At 41.7% G+C, this 24,744-nt stretch overlaps 1 protein-coding gene across 1 annotated transcript in view; it reads left to right on the top strand.

Moving 5' to 3' along the window:
* Nucleotides 1-743: 743 nt before the first annotated feature.
* RASGEF1A (RasGEF domain family member 1A) overlaps nt 744-24,744 on the top strand; it is a 66,302-nt gene continuing 42,301 nt past the window's right edge. The window contains exons 1-3 of the mRNA XM_070751987.1: nt 744-905; nt 13,006-13,185; nt 21,799-21,927. Of these exons, the coding sequence (XP_070608088.1) occupies nt 879-905; nt 13,006-13,185; nt 21,799-21,927 (336 nt within the window). The 5' untranslated portion in view covers nt 744-878. The remainder of the gene's footprint in view (nt 906-13,005; nt 13,186-21,798; nt 21,928-24,744) is intronic.

A 24,744-nucleotide genomic window follows, 5' to 3' on the forward strand; every position in this document is an offset into this window, starting at 1 on the left:
TTTTTTATATATTGGGGTTTCTTGTTTTTTTACTTTTTAAATGTATTATTGTTATTTTAGACTCTAACTATTAGATTTGTTATTATATATTGTTTTTATCATTGCTGTAAGCCGCCCCGAGTCTGCAGAGAGGGGCGGCATACAAATAATAATAATAATAATAATAATAATAATAATAATAATAATCATCATCATCATCATCATCATCCCAGCAGTGCAAAAACGGGCGCGTCGGCTGGCAAAAGGGATGAGTTTTGGGCTTGCACGCATTAATCGCTTTTCCATGGGTTCCTTGTTTCGTCTTACAAACTGTTCACCTTACAAACCTCGTCCCGGAACCAATTAAGTTCGTAAGACAAGGTATCCCTGTATTTGTATGACAAATAAATAAATAAAAATAAATAAATACATAAATATAAATAAATAAACTTCCAAGCCACTGGCTCCTCTTTTTTTCCCCTTGCCATCCTGACCTGGCAAGGAAAAAAATTCAAGCAAAGGCCATTGAGGTGCAGGAACTGTAGCCAGCTCTGACCTCTCTGTTTCCAAAAAGGAGAGCTGAGAAGGGGCCTTCTCCATCCCCTCCGCCCCACACACACAGAGAGCTTCCAAAGCTGGCACAAAAGACAGATGGGGTCAACCCAGCCTTCCTTTTGAATCCGACATGCCTCCGGCTCAGCCAACAGTGTGTTGAGGCAGCTGCTGACGTCAGAGGCAGCCTGGGAAATAGGATGCTTGCAAGCTTTGTTATTTTAGATCTGAGCTGGCGGGAAGAGTCGCTGGACGGAGAGAAGCTGCTCTCTCTCTCTCTCTCTCATTCTGCTTCCCTCTTGGGCTGAAAACGACAATGCTGGGCTAATCTGCCAGGGAAAAACCCTATGTACATACTCCAGAAAGCCATGAGGGTAAGAGAGATTTGGGTTGGGGATTTTTTCCCCCTCCTTCCTATCGCTATTTTCTTCCTTCCTTTTTGCTCCCTTTCTAAGGGGTTGAGCCGGTAATGTCTGAAACTCTCTGAAAGTTGAATTGTGTGTAAGTTGTTAAAAAGTCAGGTGTAGGAATATTCTTAGCTATTCTGGGTACCAGGGGAGAATGCAGTGACTCAAATATATTTTATATATGTATTTATGTTATTTTGTCAAGTATGTATTGGTGGAATACTGTGTCCAGTTCTGGAGACCTCACCTACAAAAAGATAGTGACAAAATTGAACGGGTCCAAAGACGGGCTACAAGAATGGTGGAAGGTCTTAAGCATAAAACGTATCAGGAAAGACTTCATGAACTCAATCTGTATAGTCTGGAGGACAGAAGGGAAAGGGGGGACATGATCGAAACATTTAAATATGTCAAAGGGTTAAATAAGGTTCAGGAGGGAAGTGTTTTTAATAGGAAAGTGAACACAAGAACAAGGGGACACAATCTGAAGTTAGTTGGGGGAAAGATCAAAAGCAACGTGAGAAAATATTATTTCACTGAAAGAGTAGTAGATCCTTGGAACAAACTTCCAGCAGACGTGGTTGGTAAATCCACAGTAACTGAATTGAAACATGCCTGGGATAAACATAGATCCATCCTAAGATAAAATGCAAGAAATAGTATAAGGGCAGACGAGATGGACCATGAGGTCTTTTTCTGCTGTCAATCTTCTATGTTTCTATGTTTCTATAACGCTGTTTATGTTTATTTGTTTTGTCAAGTACATATTGGAGGTATGTAAAGATATGATAATATTCATATACATGATACTCGTACCAAAAATAAAAGAAGAAACATTAAGACAGGGGATGGAAGGCAGGCTGGTCACTTATGCACGCCCCTTACTGACCTCTTAGGAATTGGGAGAGGTCAACAGTGGAGAGTCTAAGGGTAAAGTTTTGGGGGTTAGGTGATGATACTATAGAGTCAGGTAGTGAGATGAATTCACTTAAGTATATTTTATATCAGTATCTTACATTTGTTTTAAGGTAAACCTTGGCATGACCTATATTTCTACATATATCTTTCCCCTAGGCCTTTACAATTTTATGCATGGTATGTCTATATGTATGTTTGGTTTTATAATAAGGGCTTTTAACTGTTTTAATATGCTGTTTTTATTACTGTTGTTAGCCGCCCCAAGTCTACGGAGGGGGTGGCATACAAATCCAATAAATAATAATAATAATAATAATAATAATAATAATAATAATAATAATAATAATAATAATAATTTCATGTTTTATTACTTAATTTTAGCTTATTATACTGCATTCCAACTCATTTATTTAAATCCTCTTTATTCTATCTAATTTTATTGTATTTTAACCAGTTTACACTATTGTATCGTGTTTACGGTAAGTCGCAGTTTTACGATGACCGATAGTATTTTTACTTTGATATGGTCCATTGACTAATCAAATAAAATTGAATAATTGAGTTCCATGTATCAACTACTCGGGTTACTAAAGTCGTATTTCCCGCAGTCGAGTTTAGAGCGGTTCACTTTAAGTCTGCATCTGTTGTGTGCTCGTGTGTTGTTGTGGTTGAAGCTGGAGTAGTCGTTGACAGGAAGGACGTTGTAGCAGATGATTTAATGGGCTGTGCTTAGGTCCTGTTTAAGGCGACGTAGTTCTACGTTTGCTAAACCTAGGATTGTAAGTCTTGTTGCGTAGGGGATTCTGTTGCGAGTGGATAAGCGGAGGGCTCTTTTTGTAAAGTATCTCTTGGACATGCATGAGATGGGTTCGAAATAAGAGGGAAACATTAAGAACAGAGACGGTTGGCACTTTCTTTTGGGAGTTGTGTCAAACTGCCCTTTCTGGTTTGGTTTAAAGCCTTTGGCAGCCGTTGGGTAAATAAACATAATAACAGGAGCCGTTTCAGTCCTTGGGAGGCTGTGAAAATACACTTCCTTTGAACGGCTTTATTTAGAGAGCTGCAGCAGCTACATTCTTGGGTCTCTTTTGACAGCAAAAGACAGACATTAACAACAAGTGGAGGGACTTTTAGCCTCCATACGGGAAGGTATGCAAATATATATTTTTTTTGATGCAAAAGATTCTTAGCGTGCCACAAGTTCTTTCAAGCAAACGCTTACTGGCTTGTAACTGGAGGCTGTGTTTGGTGTCTGTTTTGCTCTGCTTCCTGAAAAATAGCTCAGCTCCAACTGCAGACGGATGTTGTTCAGTTTGGGCACTTTTCCAAAACTTTGCTGCTTCTACTTTGGGGAGGGATCACGAGGCAACATTTGCCCCACGCTGTAGTGAAATCAGCCTCTGCAAAGGAGCGAGTCAGTCTATGGTTCTCAACTTTTCTGTTCTTCAGGTGGCCTCTCCCAAATGTGGGCACATGATTGTCAGCTGCTCGGAGGCAAGGAGGTCTTTGTTGCATAAATTTTGTATTTTTTTCTCCAGCACAAAGTTAAAGGACTCACTGCTCACAGTCACTCATGCCCTCATCACCTCGAGGCTCGACTACTGCAATGCTCTCTACATGGGGCTACCTTTGAAGAGTGTTCGGAAACTTCAGATCGTGCAGAATGCAGCTGCGAGAGCAATCATGGGCTTTTCCAAATATGCCCATGTCACACCAACACTCCGCAGTTTGCACTGGTTGCCGATCAGTTTCCGGTCACAATTCAAAGTGTTGGTTATGACCTATAAAGCCCTTCATGGCACTGGACCAGATTATCTCTGGGACCACCTTCTGCTGCACGAATCCCAGCGACCAGTTAGGTCCCACAGAGAGGGGCTTCTCCGGGTCCCGTCAACTAAACAATGTCGCTTGGCGGGACCCAGGGGAAGAGCCTTCTCTGTGGCGGCCCCGGCCCTCTGGAACCAACTCCCCCCAGAGATTAGAATTGCCCCCACCCTCCTTGCCTTTCGTAAGCTCCTTAAAACCTACCTCTGCCGCCAGGCATGGGGGAACTAAGATACTCTTTCCCCCTAGGCCTTTACAATTTTATGCATGGTATGTCTGTATGTATGTTTGATTTTATAATAAGGGTTTTTAACTGTTTTAATATTGGATTGTTGTATGCTGTTTTTATTACTGTTGTTAGCCACCCCGAGTCTACGGAGAGGGGCGGCATACAAGTCCAATAAATAAATAAATAAATAAATAAATGAATGAAAGAATGAATGAATAAAAAAATAAAACAATACAATACAATACACAATTTCCCACACAAAATCGAGTCTATTGTCAAACATATACAATTCTTTTTCTTTTTACTTTGTAATCATTTAATGATTATGTCTCTTTCTTTCACAACAGGACTGTAGAAACATATAATATTTTCTTTATTAAATTTTTAATTGATTTTTTTTTAAATATAGATACACACACACAACATGAAACAGGTGCTCTGTGAGTAGTGCCCACCACCAGACAAACATTCACACCCCACCACCAGATTGGGGTGTGTTTCTTGTATGTACCATTTTAACTCAAGAGCAAACTTATTATTTATTAGATTTGCATCTGTTTACATATTATAAAGTGATCCCAATTTATCCTTTGTAGCTAGGTCTCGGATTCTACTTGCCATATATCATCTTATCCTATCCCATCAGTTGTTGCAAATCAGTTTCATTAACTGAATTCAACCTTTTATCCATAATCTTTACCCTTGGATTATCCACTGTTGACCTCTCCCAATTCCTAAGAGGTCAGTAAGGGGCAGTGTGCCTTCCATCCCCTGTCCTAATGTTTCTCTTTGACTATTATCATGTATATAAATATTATTATATCTTTGTATACCATCAATACATACTTGATAAAACAAATAAATAAATAATGAATAAATAAAATAAACCTTTTGCTCAAGCAGGAAGTCCTATACCATTTTGGACAAATATCTGTCCAGTCTCTTCTTATAAACTCCAGCAATGGACCACCCACAACTTTTGAAGGCAAGCCATATCTCTGCTTGAATGTTCTCCCCCTTAGGAAATTTCTCCTTATTTCTAGGTTGCTTCTCTCAGGGCTTAGTTTCCATCCGTTGCTTCTTCTTCTGACTTCTGGTGCTTTGGAGTAGTGATTTTCAACCTTTTTTGAGCCGCGGCACATTTTTTACATTTACGAAACCCTGGGGCACATTGAGTGGGGGGAGGGTGGGGGCTAAAAAAAGTTTGAACAAAAAAATTCTCTCTCTTCCTTTCGCTCTATTTCTCTCTCCCCTCTTTCTCTCCCTTCTTTCTCTCTCCATCCCTCTTTCTTTCTCTTCCTTCCTCTTTTTTGCTCTCTTTCTCTCTCCCTCCATACCTCCCTCTATGTGTTTCTCTCTCTCTCCTTCCCTCCCTCTTTCTCTCTCTCTCTTGCTTTCTTTCTCTCTCTTTCTCTCTCTCTTGCTTTCTCTCTCTCTCTTGTTCTCTTTCTCTCTCTTGCTTTCTTTCTCTCTCTCTCTTGCTTTCTTTCTCTCTTGCTTTCTTTCTCCCTCTGAGCTTCGCGGCACACCTGACCATGTCTCACGGCACACTAGTGTGCCACGGCACACTGGTTGAAAAACACTGCTTTGGAGAATAGGTTGACCCGCTCTTCTTTGTGTGGTAGCCCCTTACCTGTTGGAAGGCCACATTGCCAGACCTGTCTAATCAGACATTGTCTCTGTGGTTTGCCTCACATTGAAAATACACTTGGGTGTCCTCCTACAGGAGGTGGACAAAAAAATGGAAACACCTTGCAGCTCTTCCGTGGAATCCAGATTGGTGAAGCTCCCTTCGAACAGTTTTTTTGTGGAAACTGGGTTCTGTACGTGTCTATTGAGCTCTGCAGTGATTTTAGGAGCTGCGGTCTTGTGATCCGCTCTAACCATTCGCTTTAGAGTCCGACGGTCTCTCTCAGACAACTTTGACTTTCAACCAGACCTGTGCTTGTTTGAGGACGTTTTCCCTTCTCTTTCAAAAGCAGTCATTACTTTTGAGACATGACCTCTTGAAACGCCAAACATTCGGGCACTTTCTGTTACACTAGCGCCTCCATTCGAGCACCAACAATTTGGCCTCTTTGAAAGTCTGAGAGGTCTGCCAATTCTAGAAGGTTATCACCCATTTCCTTAAATTTCTGTAAAAAAAAAAGGTAGTTTAAAAAAACATATCAAATAACAAAAGTAAAAAACCCAACATTAAAATATGTCAAGTTTTGATTGATTTGAACATGTTCAAACATTATGACGCCAAAAAGTCAAGTGTTTCCATTTTTATGTCCACCCCCTGTAAATACAATTAAATAAAGTAAAATAAAATAAATAGAGAGGGTTGCTAACCTGCAAGATTCCTGCCTATGAGAATATGCTCGGGAGAAACCACAGGTGGCTGTTTTCTAGGCACAAGGACAGAAGTTGGCACACCAGCTGGCAAACGACAGTTGGGAGTTGTCACCGGTGCTGGGCAACGTGTACCAGTTTCATCCCAGGAGACGTTGTTAATTCAAGAAAGCCCTGGACGGTTGCCAATAGATTGAACAATGGATGGCAGTTAAAAACAGTTCTCCCTCTTTTTTTGCCCCCTTTTGGGATCCTGTGTGGAAGGGAGACCACGAAAGTTGGATCTGGATAGGGAGCAAAAATAATCTTGCGCATTCAAAGTTGACGAGCAGAATCCTTCATGTATTGTTTGTTTGTTTGTTTAATTATTTTATTTGTTTGTTTGTTTGTTTGTTTATCTATCTATCTATCTATTTATTTATTTATTTATTTATTGGATTTGTATGCCGCCCCTCTCCGTAGACTCGGGGCGGCTAACATCAAACAATAAAAAACAGCATGTCAATCCAATACTAAAACAACTAAAAAAACCCTTATTGTAAAACTAATCATACATACAAGCAAACATACCATGCATAAAATTGTAAAGGCCTAGGGGGAAAGAGTATCTCAGTTCCCCCATGCCTGATGGAAGAGGTGGGTTTTGATGAGCTTACGAAAGGCAAGGAGGGTGGGGGCTATTCTAATCTCCGGTGGGAGTTGGTTCCAGAGGGCCGGGGCCGCCACAGAGAAGGCTCTTCCCCTGGGCCCCGGCAAGCGACATTGTTTAGTTGACGGGACCCGGAGAAGACCCACTCCGTGGGACCTAACTGGTCGCTGGGATTTGTGCAGCAGAAGGCCGGTCCCTGAGATAATCTGGTCCGATGCCATGAAGGGCTTTATAGGTCATAACCAACACTTTGAATTGTGACCAGAAACTGATCGGCAACCAATGTAGACTGCGGAGTGTTAGTGTTATATAGTGTTATATTATGTGTTTATGTCCTTCATCTCACCCATAACAGCAACTCTGGGCGGCTTAGAATAGAATAGAATAGAATAGAATAGAATAGAATTCTTTATTGGCCAAGTGTGATTGGACACACGAGGAATTTGTCATTGGTGCAGATGCTCTTAGTGTACATAAAAGAAAAGAGACATTTGTCAAGAATCATGAAGTACAACACTTAATGATTGTCATAGGGTACAAATAAGCAACCAGGAAACAATATTAATATAAATCATAAAGATGTAAGCAACGAGTAACAGTCACACAGTCATAGGTGGGAGGAGATGGGTGACAGGGATGATGACAAGACTAATAGTAATAGTAATGCAGCCTTAATGAATAGTTTGACAGTGGCGAGGGAATTATCTGTTCCCTCACCACAAGAAGAAGCACGTGAAAACCTGTCAAAGAGAGATCCAACCTAGAATTAAGGAGAAATTTCTTGATGCTGAGAACAACTAACCAGTGGAACGGCTTGCCTCCAGAAGTTGTGAATGCTCCAACACTGGAGGTTTTAAAGAAGACACTGGACATCCATTTGTCCAGAATGGTATAAGGTCTCCTGCTTGAGCAGAGGGTTGGACTAGATGACCTCTAAAGACCCTGTTGCTCTCTGTTCTACTTTCAGAATAATTTCCCAACCCTTCTTGGAGATCAGTGTTACCTGAAGCAGGTGGTGGTTTTATCTGTTTAATACCCATTTAATACCCGTTTATTGAACGGATCCAAAGACGGGCTACAAGAATGGTGGAAGGTCTTAAACATAAAATGTATCAGGAAAGACTCAATGAACTCAATCTGTATAGTCTGGAGGACAGAAGGGAAAGGGGAGACATGATCGAAACATTTAAATATGTTAAAGGGTTAAATAAGGTCCAGGAGGGAAGTGTTTTTAATAGGAAAGTGAACACAAGAGCAAGGGGACACAATCTGAAGTTAGTTGGGGGAAAGATCAAAAGCAACATGGGAAAAAATTATTTTACTGAAAGTGTAGTAGATGCTTGGAACAAACTTCCAGCAGATGTGATAGATAAATCCACAGTAATTGAATTTAAACATGCCTGGGATAAACATATATCCATCCTAAGATAAAATACAGAAAATAGTATAAGGGCAGACTAGATGGATCATGAGGTCTTTTTCTGCCGTCAGTCTTCTATGTTTCTATGTTTCTATCTGGACTAAAAAACCATAAACTATCAACCCTTGGATGAGAACCAACCAAGGGGGATTCCAAATCTCTAACATGGACTGGGAATTTTTCTTTTAAAAACGAAACAAGATATATCACTTTTCCTGTAGAGTTGTATAGAATCGTTCTATAGTTCCCAAAAAGCTCCCAATACAACTCAATTTAGAAAGAAAATAAGGCATTAAATTATGCCATTAAACTTGGGATTAAATTGGATATCAAGCTACTTACATATGCTGGGTTTCCATTAATTCAAATTTAACCTCAATGTATGATTGATTGATTGATTGATTGATTGATTGATTGATTGATTGATTAGATTTCTATGCCGCCCTTCTCGAGGTGACTGAGGGCGGATTTATTATTATTGGGCTGGGTGTTTTTTTTTTTAAAAAAACCTACATAAGTTTAATGTTTTAGCGAAAATGTCATTTTTTTTCACATTTGTTGAAAATCTGAAATTGCACTTTAAGGATTATTAGTAATCCATTTTTAAAGTCAATTATGTGTCAGTGTTTGTTCCTATGCAGACAATGTCATTCATGTAGTCTGAAATCTACTCATATTTTTATTAAAATGTCAAAAAATTATAATACTTGTGTGAGAGTGAAAGGAGCCTATAAAATTTAATAAATATACAGTACCCCAAAATGTGACAGGGCTGCATCCATGAAGTCATTCAAATTCCTGGATGGTTTAAGGCACATCTTTAAAAACCGTGGTGGCGCAGTGATTGAAATGCAGTACTGCATGCTATTTTTCTTGACTGCCGGCTGCCAGCAGTTCAGCAGTTCAAATCTCACCAAGCTCAAGGTTGACTCAGCCTTCCATACTTCCGAGGTGGGTAAAATGAGGACTCCAATTGTTGAAGGCAATATAATAATAGCAGTTAGACTTATATACCGCTTCACAGTGCATTTACAGTCCTCTCTAATCAATTTGCCGCACGAATCCCAGCGACCAGTTAGGTCCCACAGAGTGGGTCTTCTCCGGGTCCCGTCAACTAAACAATGCCGCTTGGCGGGACCCAGGGGAAGAGACTTCTCCATGGCGGCCCCGGCCCTCTGGAACCAACTCCCCCCAGAGATTAGAATTGCCCCCACCCTCCTTGCCTTTCGTAAGCTCCTTAAAACCCACCTCTGCCGCCAGGCATGGGGGAATTAAGATTCCTTCTCCCCCTAGGCCTTTACAATTGTATGCATGGTATGTTTGTAAGCAAGCAAGCAAGCAAGGAAAGAAAGAAAGAAAGAAAGAAAGAAGGAAGGAAGGAAGGAAGGAAGAAGGAAGGAAGGAAGGAAATAAATAAATAAATAAATAAATAAATAAATTTACATAGCCAGCCTATTGCCCCTAACAACCTGGGGTCCTCATTTTACTGACCTCGGGAATGATGGAAGCCTGAATCAATAGCAATAGGAACTTAGACTTATATACCACTTTACAGTTCTCTCTAAGTGGTTTGCAGAGTCAGCCTATTGGCTCCAACAATTGGGGTCCCCGTTTTAATGACTTCAGAAGGATGGAAGTTGGAGTCAACCTTGAACTTCTGGAGTAAGCAGTCAGTTAGCCTGCAAATATGACATTACAACCACAACGCCATCACAGTCCATATATCATGAAGCGGTATATAAGTCTAAAGGCCATTGCTAAGTGCTAGGAGACTGCCTTTAATCAAATCACAGTTAAAGGCTGAGTCTATATAATAATAATAATAATAATAATAATAATAATAATAATAATAATAATAATAATAATAATAATAATAAATAAATAAATAATAATAGTAATAATAATAGTAATAGTAATAATAAATAAATAATAATAGTAATAATAATAATAATAACAATGTTAAAATGTTAATAATGATAGTAATAGTAATAATAATAACAATAATAATAATAATAATAATAATAATAATAACAATAATAATGTCAATTGCAAAAAGCTGCTTTACTGGGATTGGCACACATTATTTGCCACTACATCACGCAGTCCTAGGTGCTTGGGAAGCGCCCGACTGGGGATGAAATACGAAATCCAACAGATGATCCACTGGAATTTGTGCCAGAACTACCATTTACCAGTGGCAAAGAACTGGGGGGATCATAAGCCTGAAAAAGTGGTTGAAAATGAGCAAGCAAAACTACTGTGGGACGTCCGACTTCCAACTGACCGAATTCTGAAGCATAACACACCAGACATTGTGATCGTGGAGAAAAAGACAGTATGGATCATCGACATCGCAATCCCAGGAGACAGCAGAATTGAGGAGAAGCAGCTAGAGAAATTAGTGAAATGCGAAGATCTAAAAATCGAGCTGCAACGACTCTGGCATAAGCCCATGAAAGTGGCCCCAGTGGTACTTGGCACGCTGGGCGCAGGGCCAAAGGATCTCAGCGGACATTTGAAAACCATCAGAATGGACAAAATCTCCATCTGTCAATTGCAAACGGCCGCTTGACTGGGATCAGCACACATAATTCGCCGCTACATCGCGCAGTCCGAGGTGCTTGGGAAGCGCCCGACTGGTGAAGAAATACGAAATCCAGCATAGTGATCTCGTTTGCTGCGTTGTATTGGTAATAATAATAATAATAATAATAATAATAATAATAATAATAATAATACCTAAGCAGCCTGGCAGAATATCTCCGAGACCGCCTTCTGCTGCACGAATTCCAGTGACCGATTTGGTCCCACAGAGTGGGCCTTCTCCGGGTCCCGTCAACTAAACAATGTCGGTTGGCGGGCCCCAGGGGATGAGCCTTCTCTGTGGCAGCCCCGACTCTCAGGAACCAGCTCCCCCCAGAGATTAGAACTGCCCCTACCCTCCTTGCCTTTCGTAAACTCCCCAAAACCCACCTTTGTCGTCAGGCATGGGGGAACTGAGATATCTCCCCCGGGACTATACAATTTATGTATGGTATGTTTGTTTGTTTGTTTGTATGTATGTCTGCTTAATAATGAGGTTTTTAAATATTTTAAATTGTAAATTATTAGATTTGTCATGAACTGTTTTATTGTGTTGTGAGCCGCCCCGAGTCTACGGAGAGGGGCGGCATACAAATCTAATAAATAAATAAATAAAATAAATAAATCTCATCCCTGTGCCTGAAATGGACCAAGTGAACGTCCAATCAGAATCAAGCCATCTTCCAGCCAATTCCCACTTCTCACACTATCCTGTGTTTTTCCCCCCAAACAAGGCCTTGTGACCAAATTTATGAAATGCCACTGAAAATGACCACAGAAGCCCTTTGGCGTACAATCACCCGGGCTCATTCCTCAATTAGGTCTTATTTAGCGGCTGTACATTCTGTCTCCAAATTCCAGTTCTCGTGACTCACTCCCAAACATTTGAATGGCAAACTTTGGACTGAAGTGCAAGAAGAATGCTGCTGTTTACTATTAGGAACATTTCTTCTCCTAATTTGTAAATAGCCATGCAGAATTTCTTGGACAAGATGTACACGGTCTATTTTTAAACTTTTTTTGAGGAGGAACAGTTGAAAAACTGTTTAACTATTTCTTTTTTTTTCTTAGCATCAGCACTGAACAGAGTCAAATTCTCAAGTCGTTAGATAATTATTAAGGGTGATTTTGGAAGGAGCCCCCTTAAAAGGAAAGAGAGGCTTGGGATTAAGGTTTTACACAGGAGAGTATCTCCAGCACATGTTGTATATCTGCACTCATTCCACATCCTACGTTTAGTCTTTCTGCTTTGAGTTTGGCTCTTTATTTTTCTTCTTCTCCCTAAGGGAATACAGACGAAAGGAAAGGAAGGAAAGAGGAAAGAAAGGAAGGAAGGGGAAGAGGAAAGGGGAAATGGAAGGGAAGGGAAAGAGGGAAGGGAAAGGGACGAGGAGAGGAAAAGAAAGGAAATGGAGGAAGGGGCAGAGAAAGGAAAAAGGAAGGAAGGAAGGAAGGAGGAAGGAGGGAGGAGGGAAGGAAGGAGGAAGAAGGGAGGAAGGAAGGAAGGAAGGAAGGAAAGGAGGAGGAAGGAGGGAGGGAGGAAGGAAGGAAGGAGGGAGGAAAGAAGGAAGGAGGGAGGGAGGAAGAAAGGAGGAAGGAAGGGAGGAGGAAGGAGGGAGGAAGGAAAGGAGGAGGAAGGAGGGAGGAAGGAAGGAAGGAGGGAGGAAAGAAGGAAGGAGGGCGGGAGGAAGGAAGGAAGGAGGGAGGAAGGAAGGAGGAAGGAGGGAGGAAGGGAGGGAGGAAGGAAGGAAGGAGGGAGGAGGGAGGAGGGAGGAAGGGAGGAAGGAGGAAGGAGGGAGGAAGGAAGGAAGGAGGAAGGAGGGAGGAAGGAAGAAGGAGGGAGGAAGGAAGGAAGGAAGGAAAGGAGGAGGAAGGAGGGAGGGAGGAAGGAAGGAGGGAGGAAAGAAGGAGGGAGGGAGGGAGGAAGGAAGGAGGGAGGAAGGAAGTAGGGAGGAGGGAGGAAGGGAGGGAGGAAGGAAGGAAGGAGGAAGGAAGGATGGTGCCTAAGAGCAAGTGGGCGTGTCTTCCTACCAGAGGAAGGACCCAAAACTTCTGGGACATTCGTGGTGCTTCCAAATCCTTCATGTTACTTCCTCCTATTTTCCAGGAAACTATGCCACAGACACCGATATTTTCCAGCATGCTCGGAGCGGGATGCAGAGGACAAGTACAACCCGACTCTGGCGAGAGGAACGGCGATCCTGTTTATCAGGATGGGAATCTCATTTCTGGATCCCTGGAGGTCCTCATCCAGCATCTGGTTCCCACCATGGATTACTATCCAGATGTAAGTAGATGGTTCACAATGGCGCTCATCTTTTTCCTCATCATCTGTGCTAGCAAAAACTTCAGGAGAGAAGGATTTAGGGGTGGTGATTTCTGACCATCTCAAAATGGGTGAACAGTGGGGTCGGGCAGTAGGGAAAGTGTTGTGGTTGGCTCTGGCCCAGCTCCTGCCCCAGGGAATGGGGAGGTGGACGCAGGGGAAACTTCAACATGTCACAGGCCTGTGCTATTGCCGACAGAGTCAGTTCAGAGTTTAGTTTCCTCGGACGAAGAAGAAGGTGGGAGTGATTCGGCAAAGGGGGCTTGGCACACAGCCAAGGCAGTCAATCTCCCTTATCTTCCATTGATTCAGATGATGACATTTTGGACCCACGCAAGCGCAGAATTATGCGTAGAAGATACCAAGTAAGAACATATTACAGGAAATAAGGGAGGCCACCTGTGGTTGGATGGGGCTCCAGTAATTAGGGCTGCTGCTATAAATAGCAGCGTGTGGGTTTGGCCGTTGTGGAAGAATATCTGATTGAAGTTCGTCAGGAATCTTGTGTTGCTGGACTTTGTTGCTTTTTCACGCCTTTGAAACCAAAGCAGAGCAACCTGTGTGTGTGTCTCACTTCCTTGGAAGAAGAAAGGGTGTGAAGTTTCTTCACAGCTGCTAGCTAAGTACTTAATGACTGCTTAAGGGAAATTGTATAGACTACCAGGTTGTTTTGGGAAGAGTGCTCTTTGCAATACAAAAAGAGTGCTTTGTTTATTTTGAATTTTGTGATAAAGAACATTGTTTTGAATTTTCAAATGTGTGTGTGTCTGAAATTTGAATTTTCGGGAGGCTCCTATCAGAGAGATTAGATTAGATTTATTGGATTTATATGCCGCCCCCTCTCCGCAAACTCAGCAGAACAGAAAGCGAGTAGGATGCTTGGCTGCATAGCTAGAGGTATCACAAGCAGGAAGAAGGAGATTGTGGATCCCGCTGGGTAGAGCGCTAGTGAGACCCCATTTGGAAGACTGTGTCCAGTTCTGGAGACCTCACCTACAAAAAGATATGGATAAACTTGAACGGGTCCAAAGACGGGCTACAAAAATGGTGGAAGGTCTTAAGCCTAAAACTGCATATGAGATCTAGGAGACACCATAGGACAGGGGACGGTAGGCACTCTGGTGCACTTATGTACACCCCTTACGTACTTATGTACGCTCCACCTCTGGAATTGAAGAATGGAATGTCCTGAACTCCAACTCTCAGTGCCTGGCCATTGCGAGCCACTCTTTCTCCAAACACTCAAACAAACAAACGCTTCCAGACCACCAGCGTAAACGGAGGAGACACAATCTGGTGGGTTGTTTTTTGGGGGGGGGTCCACCCACCTGCACACGCTTCTTCTTCCCCAGAAGAGATTTCCACATTCCTGCTCCTTAACTAGCAGTTGCTATTTCCGTCCCTCTCTTCTCTTCGCTCTTTCACCCTATCGGATCCTCCCTCCTTTGATTTAGCAGGTCTCTTAGCAACAAGTTGAGGAATTCGTTCTTTCCTATTTTCAACACCCCCCCCCCAAGCCTTCTTTTGTTCCCTTTCCAGCTCATTCCAAAGGGTTTTCTTTTGTTGTTGTTTTCCTTCGCACACACCCAAGTTTGTGTCCTCTTCCGACAACGACTCGCAGTTCAATCTGGAGATTCAAGGTTTTCAATCTCTTTGGCTCATGTTTCAAATCACAAGCGACATACAACACTGCCAGGGTTGGGACCTTGGCTTCCAACCACGGTGTCCTTCTTGGTGGGTGGTAACCATTGGTTCAGAGTAATAATAATAATAATTTATTAGATTTGTATGCCGCCCCTCTCCACAGACTCGGAGCGGCTCACAACAACAATAATAATAACAATGTACAATGTAACAAATCTAATATTAAAAGAAAGTATTTGTTGTTGTTGTTGTTGTTGTTGTTGTTGTTGTTGTTGTTGTTATTATTATTATTATTATTATTATTATTTATTAGATTTGTATGCCGCCCCTCTCCTCAGACTCTATTCTATTCTACATTCCATTATTCTATTCTAGTCTATTCTACATTCCATTAATCTATTCTATTCTATTCTACATTCCATTATTCTATTCTATTCTACATTCCATTATTCTATTCTATTCTACATTCCATTAATCTATTCTATTCTATTCTACATTCCATTATTCTATTCTATTCTACATTCCATTATTCTATTCTATTCTACATTCCATTAATCTATTCTATTCTATTCTACATTCCATTATTCTATTCTATTCTATTCTACATTCCATTAATCTATTCTATTCTATTCTATTCTACATTCCATTATTCTATTCTATTCTATTCTACATTCCATTATTCTATTCTATTCTATTCTACATTCCATTAATCTATTCTATTCTATTCTACATTCCATTATTCTATTCTATTCTACATTCCATTATTCTATTCTATTCTATTCTACATTCCATTAATCTATTCTATTCTATTCTACATTCCATTATTCTATTCTATTCTATTCTACATTCCATTATTCTATTCTATTCTATTCTACATTCCATTATTCTATTCTATTCTATTCTACATTCCATTATTCTATTCTATTCTATTCTATTCTACATTCCATTATTCTATTCTATTCTATTCTATTCTACATTCCATTATTCTATTCTATTCTACATTCCATTATTCTATTCTATTCTACATTCCATTATTCTATTCTATGCTATTCTACATTCTATTCTATTCTATTCTATTTTCTATTCTATTCTGCCTGCACTGGTTGCCAATTAGTTTCCAGACACAATTCAATGTGTTGGTGATGACCTATAAAGCCCTACATGGCATCGGACCAGAATACATACTACTCTACTCTACTCTTCTCTTCTCTTCTCTTCTCTACTCTACTCTACTCTACTCTACTCTACTCTATTTACTCTCTTCTCCACTCCTTATTCTACTGTATTCTAGCTCCACTCTGTTCTACATTCTATTCTATTCTGCAATGAAATTAAGACAAAAAAATAATTTCGGTTTTCTTTTTTTCTTATTCTGTTACCTAATAAGGAGGAAAAGAAATGGGCTTGAACTCCACACCCAGAAGGGAAGGTTGTGGGAAGACCAGCTAACACTGGTTGGGTTGGGTTTACCCACACGTAGAACTGTTAGCCGGCAAAGGGAGGGAGGGAGGAGGCAAAGGAATGAGGCAATTGTCATTTTTTGAACAATTTGTGCTTGGCAGTCCTCCCCTTGCGACCCGCGTCGATAACCTGTCACATCAAGGCAGCTATCTCCACGCATACAGACAGATCAAGGGCTAGGTCTCCCTTCCTGTCTGCGACCAAAGGTTGGTCCTTATTTTCAAGAGCCAGAATTCATTGCAAGACTTCCTCCGTGGAGATCTGCTTATCTGCTCCTTACTCACCCAACCCATACATGGGGTGTGTGTATATGTGTGTGTGTGTGTGTTTAAACAGTCTTAAAGGTCTGTCCCCTTGTAGAGATTTTATTTTTTTCAAACACAAGCAAATAAAATTAGGGGCGTTTGCTTGGGGCCGTAGTTCCCTCTAAGCTGAGCAGTGAGCAATCGCTCACTTAAAAATCATCATCAACTCAGAGTTTTCCAAACCTGCCCAGAAGCCGAGAGGGAAAGAGTGAGAGGGAAGGAGAGAGAGAGGAAGAGAGGAAGAGAGAGAAACAGATAGAAAAAAGAGAGGAAGGAAAAGAGAAAGAAAAAGAATGGGAGTAAGGAAGAGAGAAAGAAAAGCAAAATCTAGTTTGAAACTAGCTCAACTATTTAAGTGGCATTTTGATATTGACAGAGTTGCCCTATTATGAGCTCACTGTTATAGACACACAGGACAGTATTTTATTTTGAAATTCTCTGAAGCAAAACAGGGTGGGGTTTTTTTTGTTTTTTGTTTATTCATTCATTCATTCATTCATTCATTCATTCATTCATTCATTCATTCATTCATTTTTTTCGACGGTTATATCCTGCGTCCAGATTTGCAGAATACAATACCAGTAATTCCATCTTTTAAGCCTTCTACTTGCAACAGTTAGAACAGAATTAAGAAAAGGGACTTATTTATTTTTTATTTTTTAGATTGTGCAGAATCTGATGCTTTAACTTTTAAATTAAAAAAACAAGGAAGACTCCGATTACTATAAAACATGGAACTACTTTTACGATTGGTTTAAAAGAAGAAATAAAAACTCAAATTAAAATACAACAATAGCAATGCCTTTTTTTTCCTGTTTTGATATAGTAGATTACAAATGATATATATATACAGCAATTTTTAGGGAAAATTTGCATGGAATTAAACGAATTAAGTAAGAATGTATGAAGGCGGCTAAGAAAATAAAAACAATTTAAAAAAATATATGGATAACCAAAAGAAATAACAGTAAATACCGATCATATACTTCACCAGAAAATAATTTGATATTAAGGAACATGATTTATGACTTTCCTCCTCATAAGAGAATTTAAATAATATATATTACAGTGGTCCCTCGATCATCGCGAGGGTTCCGTTCCAGGACCCCAAGCGATGATCGATTTTTCACGAAGTAGCGGTGCGGAAGTAAAAACACCATCTGCGCATGCGCAGATGGTGTTTTTACTTCCACCGCAGCAGCGAGGAGCCGAAGATTGGGGTTTCCCCGCCGCCTCGCTGCTGCCGCTTGTCCGCGCGCGTGCTGCCCGGCCTTCGCCCGCCCACCCCGTTGCTCTTGCTGCTTCCCAGCTGGGAAGCGGCCCCCACGCGCGCGCCGCCCGGCCTTCCCCCGCCCACCCCGTTGCTCTCATTGCTTCCCAGCTGGGAAGCGGACCTCGCGCGCGCGCCCGCCCGGCCTTCCCCCACCCACCCCGTTGCTCTCATTGCTTCCCAGCTGGGAAGCAGACCTCGCGCGCGCGCCGCCCGGCCTTCCCCCACCCACCCCGTTGCTCTCATTGCTTCCCAGCTGGGAAGCGGACCTCGCGCGCGCGCCGCGCGCCCTTCCCCCGCCCGCCCCGTTGCTCTCATTGCTTCCCAGCTGGGAAGCGGACCTCGCGCGCGCGCCGCCCGGCCTTCCCCCACCCATCCCGTTGCTCTCATTGCTTCCCAGCTGGGAAGCGGACCCCGCGCGCGCGCCGCCCGGCCTTCCCCCGCCCACCCCGTTGCTCTTATCGCTTCCCAGCTGGGAAGCGGACCCCAGCTGGGGAAACTCCACCATCTACGCATGCGTGGCCATAGAAAAAAAGGGCACGCATGCGCAGATGGTGGAGTTTACTTCCGGGTTGAAAACTCGCGATATAGCCCTTTCGCGATGCTCGAGGACGCGAAACTCGAGGGATCACTGTATATTATTTGTTTATTGTTATAGTTAATATTGTTTATTGTACTTAAATAAGTAATTACTTAATATTATGATTATAATTTATTATTATTTTTGTCTGAATGTGTTTTGTTTTGTTTAGTTTTGTTTTATTCTTCATTTATTTTTCTTTTTGTTACGGTTTGTAAATGTGTATATATATATTTTAAACTAATAATTTTTTTAAAAAAAGAAAGAAAGAAAAGGGACTTATGACCATTTTTGACCCTTACGACCATTGAGCCATCCCCATGGATACAGTGAAGGGCTACCAAATTTTTTACCACCACACAGTGTGTGTGGCTTATGCAGGACGCCCTGCATTTTCTTTCAACATCTTTTGGTGCAAATTGGGGGTTCTGGGGTGGAGCTCCATTTTCGCTACCCCATTGCGTTCCCCCTTCATGGCACCGGACCAGAATATCTCCGGGACCGCCTTCTGCCGCACGAATCCCAGCGACCGGTTAGGTCCCACAGAGTCGGCCTTCTTCGGGTCCCATCGACTAAACAATGTCGTCTGGCGGGACCCAGGGGAAAAGCCTTCTCTGTGGTGGCTCCGACCCTCTGGAACCAGCTCCCCCCTGAGATTAGGGTTGCCCCCAACCTCCTTGCCTTTCGTAAGCTTCTTAAAACCCACCTCCGCCATCAAGCATGGATGAACTAAAACATCTCCCCCTTGCCCATGTTGTTTTGCTGTTTGATTGATTGTGTGCTTGTTTTTTATATATATTGGGATTGTTTGGTTTTTTTTTCCAAATATTTTTATTAATTTTCATAAAATAGACGAACAGACAGACATACATTTAACATGAAAGTGGGGTTGTATTTTCCCCGCTTATCTCAAAAGTATAAAGTTGAATACAGAAAAAAGAATACATATTTAAGTACAATTCATTATTGTAAATGTTAAGAAATGATTTGTTTTGTTATGATACAAATCATTTTTTTATATATTGGGATTGTTTTATGAATTTCTTAACTTAAAATTGTAATTGGATTGGTGGGCATTGGATTTGTCACTATGTACTGGCTTTTGCTATTGTTGTGAGCCACCCCGAGTCCGCGGAGAGGGGCGGCATATAAATCCAATAAATCTAATCTAATCTAATCACTCGTCTGGAAAGCAGCCCACCCCTGGTTATAACATTACACTGAAGATGGTGTTTAATTTGGTTGTATGAAGTGCAATAACAATAAAGTAAACAACTAATTAACTGACAATAAAGCAAACTAACTAACTAACTAACTAACTAAGAGCTACAACCACAGAGGGTTAACACTGGTGTGAATATATTTCTGCTGGAGGTTTGTAAAGCCTCCTTATTATGGAGTACAGTGGTGCCTCTACCTACAAACGCCTCTATTTAATAACTTTTCTGGATAAAAACCGGGTGTTCAAGATTTTTTTGCCTCTTCTCAAGAACTATTTTCCACTTACAAACTCGAGCCTCTGAAACTGTAACCGGAAAAGGCAGGGAGAAGCCTCCATGGGGCCTCTCTAGGAATCTTCTAGGAGGAAACAGGGCCGGAAAGGGTGGAGAGAAGACTCCATAGGGCCTCTCTAGGAATCTCCTGGGAGGAAACAGGGCCGGAAAAGGCAGGGAGAAGCCTCTGTGGGGCCTCTCTAGGAATCTCCTGGGAGGAAACAGGGGTGGAAAAGGTGTGGAGAAGCCTACATGGGGCCTCTCTAAGAATCTCCTAGGAGGAATCAGGGCCAGAAAAGACAGGGAGAAGCCTCCGTGGGGCCTCTCTAGGAATCTCGGGAGGAAACAGGGCCGGGAAAAGGCGAGGAGAAGCCTCCGTGGGGCCTCTCTAGGAATCTCCTAGGAGTAATCGGGGCCGGAAAAGGCGGGGAGAAGCCTCCATGGGGCCTCTCTAGGAATCTCCTTGGAGGAAACGGGGCCTCCACCCCCCCCCCTGTGGTTTCCCCAATCGCACCCATTATTTGCTTTTACATTGATTCCCATGGGGAAACTTTCTTCTTCTTACAAACTTTTCCACTTAAGAACCTGGTCACGGAACGAATTAAGTTCGTAAGTAGAGGTACCACTGTACTTAGAACCATCCTGGTCCTAGCTCTGAGACTACGTTTTTGTCAACTCCAAGAGATTCTTGCCTTGTGTGTGTATCTGGGAAGCTCTGCAGAAATCCACCTTAATGAGTTTCTTCATCTTGATAGAGCATCGATTTGTCACTTTCCAGCCGAGCATCAATCTGATACTTTTTAGGGATGTTTTGATATGTTGCAGAGTTGTGTTGTCTGCATTTCTTTCCCAGTTGATAGGGGAGGGGGATGTATATCACCCTGATTGATGTTAATTCTGATAATTTACAGTTTCGTTCCATAAGCTATTGGGGAAGATTGATAGCTCAAGATAAGTAAAATACCGCATTTTGGGAGTATAAGATGCACCTTTTTCCTCCCTAAAAGTGACTGAAAATTCAGGTGCATCTTATACTATGAATGCAGCTTTTTTCAAAGCTTTTTTCCCCCAGCCCTAACTAGCTACTAGCAATCTTCCCAGCTCTTATCTTGCAGGTTCTTTCATTGTTACTCTCTGCTAAGAATGTTTTCCAAGCCCTAAGTCTTTGCAGGGGTTTTTTCATTGCTCTAACTTGCTCCAAATATTTCTTTCCAACCTAACCAGGTGCTAACAATGTTCCCAGCTCTTACTGTTTGCAAGCTCTTTCATTGTTACTCTCTCCAAATAAGGTTTTTTTAAAGCCCTAACCAAGGGATAAAATAATGTGCTGAAACTGACCACACTAAGGACGCTAGCCAGATGTATATCTGGTAAGCAGATTCTTTTCTCTATATCCCTCCCAAAAAACTAAGGTGGGTCTTATACTCAGGTGCATCTTATACTCTGAAAAATACAGTACAGTGGTATCTCTAAATACGAGCTGCTCCACATGCGAGTATTTCAAGTTACGAGCCACGACGCGAGCAAAATTTCTGTTCAACACCCGAGCTCAAATTCGGGATACGAGCCGAGCTTCCACTAGGTGGCGCAAGAATCTCCTTGCTTCCCGTTATCTCGGCGTGAAAAACAAAGTCTAAAGGCATTCGTTCGAGATGTGAGTTGATCGACTTACGAGCTCAGGTCTGGAATGAATTAAACTCGTATGTCGAGGTACCACTGTAATTTTGATCGTCATTTTTCAAAAGTGTCCAAATGTAGTTTTCAGGGGGAAGTCGATTTTAAAGTTCTTTTCTGTTTCGTTCTCCCATCTTTTCGATACAGAGGACGTACATTTTCACCTTCCTTCTGAGTTCCCGTGTTTTCATTCATCCTCATGAGCTCTTGGCTAAAGTTGGACACCTCTGCCTGAAGCAGAAACAACAGCTGGAGACCGGGGTTGAAGCAGACAAGGTAAGCGACTGATTAAGTTGTTCCCCCATTTTCTTTCCTTCTGCAGTTATATCTACGTCATCCCTTGAGTACCATTTGTTGGGGGTCAGGGGAAAGGGAGGGTCTTGCCTTCTCTTTCTGCTCAAGATGCCCATGGACAATTGGTGGGCCACTGTGGGACACAGAATGCTGGACTCGATGGGCTTTGGCCTGATTCAGCAGGGCTCTTCTTAGGTTCTTAGGTTCTTATCCATGGACAAGCAAGCCCTTCACCCAATGGCATGAGTTAATGAACACAATGCTGGACTATAGAGGTTTTTAATACCCTAAATTTATATTTAATGATTGGAACTTCCTTATGTGTTGTAATAAGGAAGTCTACGGAGTCTACCGAGTCTACGGAGAGGGGTGGCATACAAATCCAATAAATAAATGAATTTTTAAGGCGTTTTTCTGTAGGGGTTGAAAACTTGTTGGTAAACAGGAATAAGCCATTTTCTGGGCTAAGAGCTTGCCTACTGCAGGGTCATTGGTTTTCTTGCAAATGTTTCATTACCAAACTAGGTAACATCATGAGCACTAGGGATTAGGGTTAACTAGCACTATTTTGGGTCGCCAGGATGCAAAAAGGATGTTGAGATTCTAAAAAAAATGTGCAGAGAAGAGCGACAAAGATGATTAGGGGACTGGAGGCTAAAACATATGAAGAATGGTTGCAAAAACTGGGCATGGTTAGTTTAATGAAAAAAAGGACCAGGGGAGACAGGATAGCAGTCTTCCAATATCTCAGGGGTTCCCACAAAGAAGAGGGAGTCAGCCTATTCTCCAAAGCACCTGAGGGTAGAACAAGAAGCAATGGGTGGAAATTAATCAAGGAGAGAAGCAAGTTAGAACTAAGGATAAATTTCCTGAAAACTAGAACAGTTAATCAGTGGAACAGCCTGCCTCCAGAAATTGTGAATGCCCCAACACTGGAAGTTTTTAAGATGTTGGACAACCATAGTGCAGGGTTTCCTGCCTAAGCAGGGGGTTGGACTAGAAGACCTCCAAGATCCCTTGTTGTTATTGTTATTGCTATCTCAGGTGTCATGTAAATTGGCATGCCGCTTAAACTGGGTCACTGCAATTCTCCAAGATGGCCAAGAGCATCACGTTTTTCAAGCCTGAATTTGATTGGGGTGTGGGATTGTTTGTATCCTTGGGTTTTCTGGCATGAATTCCCTTTGACACAGCTTGGAGGTGGAGGGAGGGGTGGAGCCTTCAATCAAAACATCATGCCTAGCTGGTGAGTCAACCGCATTCCAATATGGGGCTGACCGGATGATGAGCAGGAGAGTTGTCCCTGAGTAACCAGCCTCCAGCTTGGTTGGACCATGTGACAGTTGTTTTGGAAACTTGAGAAAAATGAAATTTTATTTATTTATTTATTTATTTATTTATTTTTATTTATTTATTATTTAGATTTGTATGCCGCCCCTCTCCGCAGACTCAGGGCGGCTCACAACAGGATACCACAATTCATGACAAATCCAAATAAATTTAAAATATTTTAAAAAGTTTAAAAAGAACCCCATTTATATTTTATATATATTTATATTGGAGTGAAAAGCCTGAAGACTTTAGTACAGGCTTTTCACCACTAGCGGCAACATGGTGTATTTAAATAAATGTGTCCAGTGGTACCTCTACCTACGAATGCCTCTACTTATGAACTTTTCTAGATAAGAACCAGGTGTCCGAGATATTTTTGCCTCTCCTCAAGAAGCGTTTTCACTTACAAAACCGAGTCTCCAAAACTGTAATTGGAAAAGGCAGGGAGAAGCCTCCGTGGGGCCTCTCTGGGAATCTCCTGGGAGGAAACAGGGCCAGAAAAGGCAAGGAAAAGCCTCTGTGAGGCCTCTCTGGGAATCTCCTGGGAGGAAACAGGGCCGGAAAAGGCAGAGAGAAGCCTCTGTGGGGCCTCTCTAGGAATCTCTTAGGAGGAAACAGGGCCAAAAAAGGTGGTGAGAAGCCTCCGTGGGGCCTCTCTAGAAATCTCCTGGGAGGAATCAGGGCCTCCCCCCTCCCTGTGGTTTCCCCAATCGCACACATTATTTGCTTTTACATGGATTCCTATGGGAAAAATTGCTTCTTCTTACAAACTTTTCTACTTAAGAACCTGGTCATGGAACGAATGAAGTTCGTAAGTAAAGGTACCACTGTACTTTGACAGAAAGCAATGTCTGGGCGTTTGATTTGTATTGGGTGCATTACGTGGAGCCTGACACACATCTCATGTGTGAAGTCTGGGGAAACCTTAATTGTGTTTTCTCTGTTTACTTGTGACCTGCTTGTTTTATTTTTAAAATTGTTTTAATTTGTTTAAACTTTATTAAACAATTAAAAGAAACCAAATGAACAAACATGTTTGACATTGGTTAAAGTTTTTAGGCTTACATTTCAGCAGTTTGCCATTCTTTCTCCTTTATGCATTTTATATCAATAAGTATATTTATTCATTCATTCATTCATTCATTCATTCATTCATTCATTTATTAGATTTGTATGCCGCCCCTCTCCGTAGACTCCGTATTTACTGTAGTTTGTTCTTATTTAGTTACATAGTTGTCCTAACACATAAGCTTAGACTGAATTTATACGTGATAAAGAAAAAAAGAAAGAAAGAAAAGAGAGAGAAAGGAATAAAGGAAAAAGAAAAAAGGGAAGGAAAAGAGAAAGAAAAAGTAAGGGAAAGGTAAAAAAATAAAGAAGGAAAAAGAAAGAGATGTTATTGTCCACTGTTCCCGTTGGCCCACGTATTTAAGCGAACCATTCCTAAGTGCATTTATGCAATTAGTG

The sequence above is a fragment of the Erythrolamprus reginae genome, chromosome 5 (assembly GCF_031021105.1).
Source record: "Erythrolamprus reginae isolate rEryReg1 chromosome 5, rEryReg1.hap1, whole genome shotgun sequence".
Classification (NCBI taxonomy): Eukaryota; Metazoa; Chordata; class Lepidosauria; order Squamata; family Dipsadidae; genus Erythrolamprus; species Erythrolamprus reginae.